The sequence below is a fragment of the Charadrius vociferus genome, unplaced genomic scaffold, assembly GCF_000708025.1.
Source record: "Charadrius vociferus isolate BGI_N301 unplaced genomic scaffold, ASM70802v2 scaffold413, whole genome shotgun sequence".
Taxonomy (NCBI): Eukaryota; Metazoa; Chordata; class Aves; order Charadriiformes; family Charadriidae; genus Charadrius; species Charadrius vociferus.
Window position 1 is genome coordinate 1,217,213 of NW_009647738.1, and position 8,431 is coordinate 1,225,643.

Genomic DNA, 8,431 nt, shown 5'->3' on the forward strand with positions numbered 1-8,431 from the left:
CACCCTGCAGCAGGACCCAGGATACCAGTTCAACCCCTGTAAGGGATGAAGGCTTTGTCTGGTTAGTGACATGAAAACACCTTTTGTTGCATGACTTTCTAGGGTGGCTCTACAGCTTCTTTTTTTTTCTTTTTATGTTTCTGTTTAAGCCAGCTCCTCTGTCTTCTAGATTTTTGAAGCCACAGGGCCAATTTCAAACAAATGTAACATTGGGATGGATCTCAGAGATGCTGTGATCTTATGTGTTTCATGAAAATAGGGGGATAAATTAGAGAAGAGAGAAAACGAGAAAGAAACCTTCACAGAGCTCCATTAAAGGGAAGAGTGCTGTGTGAGCTCAACCCTTGGTGGATATCAGACAAGCTGCAGTAGAAGACATTATCTCTCTCTCTCTCTCGCATGCAAATGTCTTCCATGTCAAAAATTCACAGGTCATCAGGTTTTCTGCTCCTCTTCTCCCGGTCTCAAACTTCTCAGGGCTTCTGGAAGACCTTGGGGCACATCCACAGGTTCTTCGCTGCATGACTTGATGGTAACTCCTGCAATAAATGGGAGCATCCCTGGAAGCAGTGGGGCTGAGAGGGAAGGGGCTGCTGTTGTGTAAGGGCCACATCTGTGCTGTGAGCTTCTCCCATGGCACTGTCCTTTCACTAAAGCCAGGGGCAAAAGCAAGGACCATCTCTGGGTGGTGATTTGAAGCAGCTGCAGTGATGCTCACACCAGTGTGTATTACAGAAACTATCCAGTAGGTGTGGAGAGTCCCTTCAAGGCATCAACTCCCACTACCAAGCACCCCTGGGAAAGGCCCCTTTTTTTCAGAAAGCGGTTAGAGAAATCCTGGAAGGACCTTGAACCCAAGAGAGTGGAGGCAGAGCCCCTTGGAGATGGTGTTTGTGCCCTGAGGCCCTCCAGGAGCAGGCAGCGCACTGAGCTGGGAAGAGGGCTGATGCCCAACTGAAGCACAATGTGTAAGAAAGCAGCAGGAGCTTTGGCCTGGTTTCGGGGTGTTCCCAGAGGAGCCAAGAGTGTTTGGCAGTTTTTTAATGCATACATTTCTAATGGGAGGCTCTTAGCACCGTTTAAGCAATGGTAGAATTAAGTGCTGGCTTTTCCAGTGCACTGGGCCCGAGGAGAACAAGGTTGACAAGATCAGAATTTCAGGCCCAAATTGCTGCTGTATGTGGCTTTTTTGGTTGCCTTTTTACACCGTGGCTCCTAGACCTTGTAGCCTCTCTCAGTCATGGTTCTTCCACTCCCTGACCCCCCAGGTTGTCTCTGTTCCTTATATCATGCCTGTCCACACTTTCAGTGGTTGTATTTTAATCTGCCCTCATACCTGGCCATCTAACTAGTGACTGTGTCTCTCCGTATGCCACCCTGATCCCTGAGCCAAAGGGTTGTCTGTTGCTATCAGGATATCCAGCTCCTGACTTAGATTTGGGGCTCTCTCTCCTCCATTTCACTCTCGCTGCTCTCTCCTCTGAACAGGGGAACTGTCCGTGTGGCCTTCTGGTCTTCTCCAAACACTCTGGTGCCGAGAAATGCCAATAAAATTGAGGCCTCCATTAGCAGGGAAAACAACAGAGGGAAATTGTTGGTAGCTTGGAGCTGATGGGTTGACTTTGTGCCAGCCAAGGAGGGTACAGCCATTGATGGGCACAATGCCACTACTGTTCCTTGATGCTCTTGTATACGTGAGGATGGCTAGGAGCCAAAAGCACATTGTAAGAACCATCTTTGGTTACACTGAAGAGTGGTGGAACCCTACAGCCAGGTAGGCCCAGTGCATCGGGGTGGTGACCTTTCATTTTGCCCTATAAAACAGATCCCATGTCCCTTCCTCGGCTCTCCTCTGGACTAGAGTTGCTTGCCCTTCCTCTCCCTGCCCACCCTCCATCCCTGCATTTTCTTGCTCTGTTGCCTGAGAAGCAAAGGAGGGAAACAGCCAGCTCCACTGTCAGCAGCTTTCAGGCCAGCAGAAAGGACAGAGTGTTGCTTCCTTGTGTTGTTAGACTCCAACGCTATCTGATTTATGTTCATTTGGCTCTAGATGGTTGAGGCAGGGCATGGTGCTAACACCCGTCCCTGGCCTCCCCTTGCCTGTGAATTGCCAATGTCAGGGAGCAGCTGCTCCCTAAAGGGCAGGGGGTGGCTGTGGTGGAGCTGGAGACCAGCACTCCTATGGCATTGCTGTGGCAGGGACTAATGGCACTGGGTTGAGATGAAATGAGGTCCTGGGCCATGGGCAGGGGTAGAGGATGCCACAGACTGGGCTGGCTTCTGGGGTCTTAGAACCAGTGTGATAGCGGGTAGACAGGAGCCATTGGGGAAGAGTAGTAGGGTCTGCATATTTCTTGTACATAGCCACCTTGGAGACCCAAGGTGACCAATGAGTTTGGCTTGATGAATGGCTTGGCCCTTCCTTCAGCCTGAGGCAAGGTTGCATAGCCAAAGTGGGAGGTAGACAGGAAGCAGACCTTCTCTGCATGGTCCTCTTGTATTTGACACATAGTAAGGATAAACACCACCTTCCTTTCCATCCACCCCCTTAACCCAGCCACCTCTTTCCTTTCAAGGCTGTTAAGACATCTGCTTTTCCAAGTGCCATCTGTGCTGCCCAAGCGCAGCTCCCCGATTGGGACGGGGTGGCTCTCAGTGATTGCTGGGGCTGCTGGAGCGGAACGCGGTCCTGACCTCATAGTTTGTCCCTGTGCACCATGAACAAGCTACAGCAGGCAATGATGACTTCAGCACAGAATTTGGAGCAGCCTGCCCTACCAGAAGGGGTCAGAGAAAGGGGGCTGGGATGTTCCTGTATGGAGCTGGATATTGTACAGGGTATTTGGTAAGGTGAGACAGACAGGCCAAAGCATTAATGCTCAGTGAAGGATGCTGGCTAAAATCTGGGCTGAGCTTTTCACTGCTTGCTCAGGGGCTGCCCCTGGCCTCTCCTGGGGGGGGACATACTTTGGGCACCAATGTGCCAAAAGCCTGATAGTATCTGCCACTCTCTTGTTCAGTGGAAGAGACTAGGCAAACTGAAGGAGCATTAGAGAGAAAGGGAAAGGGCCAGAGATGGTGTGGGGGATTGGCTGTATCTCTGCATTGAGTCACCTCTGGAAAAGGTGGAACAGGAAAGGGGACTGGCACTGAGGAATATCAGAAGCCTGTGGGTCCCAATCTGTAGACAGCCAGATGTGCCTCCTATCTGATGCATCTGGGGAGACAGTGTCAGGAAATTATTTCTTATTGGATTATAAGGCTGAGAAACAAAGCAACAGACTGTAAAAACCTCTGCCTTCTGCTTCAGTGCTGGCTGATGCAAAGCTGAGGCAGCAGCTGGAGGCCATCATATGACAACCATAAATGACATGAGTTTGGTGGCCTCAGATGATGAGCTGTGGGGAACAGAGGCTTTCTCTCTGTCTTTTCCATTGGTCTAGCTCTTCTCCCCCTCCCCTTCTCCATCTTGGCTTTGCTTTTTGGATTATTGAATATTTAAGTGTTTCTCTGTGACACTATCTCTGATCCTTTAATCCAGCTGGCCTGGTAATTCCACAGACCCAAATCAGCTCAGATTTCTCCACAGACGTAAGCCTTGTTCCTCAAGGGTTCACTCCTCCTCCGTTTATCTTCCTTCATTTTATTTCTGCCCTTTGTGTCTCTGTGCTAGAAATTGGTTCAGCTTTTGCAGCAAAAGCTTCGGCGATATCTTTAGTGAGCAGCCTCCCCCCAAAATAAAAGGGGCAAGAGGGGATCTTTATTTTTCATTAACTAAAAATCCTTTTCTCTGTTTCTTATTGTTTTCTTTCTCCTCAAAATTAAAAAAAAAAAAGAAGAGAGAGCACAGTGCCCACATGTTTTATCTGCTGTATGAAATTATTTCCTCTGCGCTGCCTGAGGATACCCCTGCCAGGCTCCTGTCTCAGCACAGTGGAAGAAGGGTTGAAGCTGCAGCCGGAGGGAAGGGTGCTCCAGGCTGCCCTTCCTAGTCAGAACCAGGAGCTTGCCCAGAAGTCCAGAAATACATTGAAGCAAATATCACTTTACCGCTGGTTCCTGCTGGGTGTCCTGTCCCACAGAGGAGCAGTGTTTATAGCCCCCAAGGAGAGGTGGCAAAGTAGGGAGGTGGAAGCCCCTCTCTTTGGTGGGGGGTAGGTGGGTGGTGTGCTCCAGCTCAGGACTGCTGGCTTTGCTGGGTGAGAGGCTGGAGGCTGGTATTTGACACACTGCCTACACCCTGCCCTCCCGACCGTCAACCCCCCCAGCATGCTCAAACCAGGCTGGGTCACCTCAACAGCCTTGTCCCTGCACCAAGAGACAGGAACAATTTTTAGAGCACAAGTAGTTACACGTGGCTTGAATTATTTATCCCTCTTGCATCAAGGAAGTAACGAAACAAACAAAAAAAAGTGCTGGTTATTTTTTGTTGTTGTTTTTTTTGTTTTTCTTTTCTTTTCTTTTCAGGAGGGGACCCTTGTCTGCATTTTCCCTACTTCATGCATTCTGCGTACATCATTTTCAGGCAGCTGAATATCTGTGGTTTTGGCTGTGCTTGGGGCTTGCCTTTGTTTACACTAGGAGTTATGAGCTGACCGCAATAACAGCCTTTTGTTTCCCACCCTCCCTCCCTTTCTCCTTCGGTTGCCCCACCACTGCCTTGCCCCAGGTCCCTGCCTGTGATCACATTAACTAAGGGAGCCCGGCTACCCCTGCATACCCCTGTGATACGAGATTATACGTCGTGAGGGTTCCCTTCTCAAAGGCTTATCAAGCAGCCCCACTCCTCCCTTCTTGCACCACCGCGCACCCCCCCCCCCCCCCGCACTGCTGTCTCTTCCTCATCATCTCCCTCTTCTCATGAAACCTTGCTGTCTCTACTCTTATCTCAAAGGCCTCCTCCAACTGATGCCTCTTCTTGTCTCCTGTGTGCTTTCTTTTCCAGATTCCAGTGACAGATGGATCTCTCTCGTGCGCACTTGCTCTTCCCTCTCTGTATTTTTGTTTTCGACATGTTTGATCTGAAGCTCTGAAGCTTCTCAGAGGGAACCTGGGAGAGAAGGAAGAGAAGGAGGAGGAACCGAGGCAGCCTGAGCCACAGAGAAGGCAGCCCTGCCTTGTTCTCCCACATCACACCGTGGAGGGGTGGGGGGAGACTGGGGGGGGAGGGCTTGGGTTTGTTAGGGAGGGAGAAAAGTGGAAAAGGTGGGAAAGTCGCTCAGGAGCATCAAAGAAGATTCGTTATTCTCAGTCTGGTTTTTTGTTTAGAAAAGAAGCACAAGGTAGTTCCCTTCCAGACCAATCATCTGTGGTCATAACCTTTGCGTGTGGTGGAAGCAGACTGCACATGTTCCTCATGCTCCATGCTCCTGGTTTGACCCAGAGGGCAAGAAGAAATAATGGTGATGACACCTAATAGAACTGGGCTGCTCATGCCCTTTCATTCCTAAACCTCCAGTTACTGCCCCTTTCTCTTCCCTCTGCCCCTTAGTTTCCTTTTGCTGTGGTCCTGCAATTTTGGGGTTGTTTTCTGTTGTGCTTTTTTTCATCCTGATGAGGGCACCACTGCAGACCATGATGTGCCTGGGGTTGTGGGCAGCTGCCCTGCTCTGCTTGTTTTCCCCTGGCACCGTGCGAGGTGACTGCTGGCTGATCGAGGGGGACAAAGGTTATGTGTGGCTGGCCATCTGTAGCCAGAACCAGCCCCCGTATGAGACCATCCCCCAGCATATCAACAGCACGGTGCACGACTTGCGTCTGAACGAGAATAAGCTCAAAGTGGTGCTGTACTCCTCCCTCAACCGCTTCGGCAACCTGACCGATTTGAACCTGACCAAGAATGAGATCTCCTATATTGAGGATGGGGCTTTCATGGGCCAGTCAAACCTCCAGGTCTTACAGCTGGGCTACAACAAACTCACCAACCTGACAGAGGGCATGTTGAGGGGCATGGCTCGCCTCCAGTTCCTCTTTGTGCAGCACAACCTAATTGAGCTGGTCACCCCTACTGCCTTCTCTGAGTGCCCCAGCTTGATTAGCATTGACCTGTCATCTAACCGTCTCAGCCGCCTGGAGGGGAACACTTTCACCAGCTTGAGCAATCTGATGGTGTGTGAGCTGGCTGGCAACCCCTTCAACTGTGACTGTAGCCTCTACAGCTTTCTTAACTGGCTGGCACTCTTCAACAATGTCACCAAGAACTATGACCGGCTCCAGTGCGAGACTCCTCGGGAGTTCGCTGGGTACCCACTCCTGGTACCTCGGCCTCACCACAACCGCAATGCCATCACCATCTTCCAGTCCATGTGCAGAGGTGGCACCATCCCCTCCCTCTCCAGGGTCAACCCCACCCCTTATACCCCTGACTCCCAGCGAGATCTGGATGAGGGCTCAGCCATCAGCCCTGGGGACTTCCTCTCAGTCAAGCCTCCAGCTTCTTCCACTACTGACTCGTCCTTCAGTCCCAGCATCAAGCTCCATGATGTCACCATCACCTCAGCCATCCTGATGGTAACCATCCCCATGCCCTACAGTAAGATGTATGTGCTGGTCCAATACAACAACAGCTACGTTTCTGACATAGCAACACTGAAGAGCAAGAAGGAATATGTCACTGTCAACAAGTTGAAAGCCCACACTGATTATACTTTCTGTGTGGCCTCCATTCGCAACAACAGGCGCTACAACCACACTTGCCTGACCTTTGCAACCCGGAGCAAAGGCAGGGAGGACCCTATTTCCAGTACTTCCACCACCACACACTATATCATGACCACTCTGGGTTGCCTCTTTGGGATGGTCATTGTCCTGGGGGTGGTGTACTACTGCCTGCGGAAGCGGAGGATGCAGGAGGAGAAACAGAAGTCCCTCAATGTCAAAAAGACCATTCTGGAAATGCGTTATGGATCAGATATTGATACCAGTACCATGGTCCATCCTTCCCAGAAGCTGGGCGAGCCACCAGTCATCCCTGTCACACGAATGTCCTCCATCCCTTCCATGATTGGGGAAAAGTTGCCCCCATCAAAGTCAATGGAGACTGGGATGGAGACTCCTAAAGTCACCACTAAAGGTAACTACATTGAGGTGCGGACTGGTGGTGGGGATGGGCTGGAACGAGCCCAGCGGGATGAGGACCTGAGGGAGCTTGACAATGGGCAAGGCTCAGCTGCTGAGATCTCTACTATAGCCAAGGAGGTAGACAAGGTCAACCAGATCATCAACAACTGCATTGATGCCCTCAAGCTGGACACAGCCTCCTTCCTGGGTGGTGGAACTGGTGTTGACTCAGACATGGCCTTTGAGTGCCAGTCCATCCCAGCCAGTTCCTCGGGTGGGCTAGAGCGGCCCAGCTTTCTTTCCCCACCCTACAAGGAAAGCTCCCACCACCCTTTGCAGCGCCAGCTCAGTGCTGATGCTGCCGTGGCCAGGAAGACCTGCAGCGTCTCTTCTAGCGGCTCCATCAAGAGCGCCAAGGTCTTCAGCTTGGATGTGCCTGACCACCCACCACTCAGCAAGTCTGACTCCAAATACATTGAGAAGGGCAGCCCACTCAACAGCCCTTTGGATCGTCTTCCCTTGGTGTCCCCGGGCGCCATCCACCACTTGGAGGTCAAGCCTTCTTACCATTGCAGTGAGCACCGTCACTCCTTCCCAGCCCTGTACTATGAGGAAAGTGCTGACACCTTAAGCCAGCGGGTGTCATTCCTCAAGCCACTCTCCCGGTCCAAGCGAGACTCCACGTACTCCCAGCTCTCCCCCAGACACTACTTCTCAGGCTACTCCTCCAGCCCTGAGTACTCATCAGAGAGCACCCACAAGATCTGGGAGCGATTCCGGCCTTACAAGAAGCACCACAGGGAGGAGGTTTACATGGCGGCTGGGCATGCCCTGCGGAAGAAAGTTCAGTTTGCCAAGGATGAGGATCTGCATGACATCCTGGATTACTGGAAAGGAGTCTCTGCTCAGCAGAAGCTGTGACTCTGCCTCACTCTTTCCAAGGAAACAATACAAAACAAGACCCCCCCCCAACAACCAGAAAAAAAAAAAGCCACTTGACTGTGAGAAATAAACCAACAACAAAATACTCCCAACAAATACAAAACTGACAAAAATTGTTTCTTAAAGTTTACAACAACAGAAAACTCACACACACAGACACACAGACACACACACGCCGAATTGTCTCTACTGTGTTATGGGGACCATTGTTCTGCCTGCAGATGGTTGGGAGGAGTGTCCTGCTCTGACACTGTGGTAACAACACTGGAGTGTGGGTGGGTGGGAATGGCCTGGGTGGGGGTGGTAGCGGTGGCAGGGGAAGGGCAGGGATGGACACTCACCTGGGCATGAAACTCAGCTGTGAACTATTGCTCTTTCTGTTCTTGTTGAGGGATGATTTTTCTTTTGGGTGAAAGGGGAGGACTTTGGT

The 8,431-nt window shown here is 51.2% G+C and overlaps 1 protein-coding gene across 1 annotated transcript; it reads left to right on the forward strand.

The window, feature by feature from the left end:
- Nucleotides 1–5,553: 5,553 nt before the first annotated feature.
- Nucleotides 5,554–8,143, forward strand: ELFN2 (extracellular leucine-rich repeat and fibronectin type III domain containing 2). Its single transcript, XM_009881846.1, has one exon. The coding sequence runs from the start codon at nt 5,554–5,556 to the stop codon at nt 7,978–7,980; it is 2,427 nt and encodes an 808-aa protein (XP_009880148.1). The 3' UTR covers nt 7,981–8,143.
- Nucleotides 8,144–8,431: the final 288 nt, after the last annotated feature.

Coding starts and splice junctions, on each gene's coding strand:
- ELFN2 (XM_009881846.1), top strand. CDS start 5,554: ATGAGGGCACCACTGCAGACCATGATGTGCCTGGGGTTGTGGGCAGCT.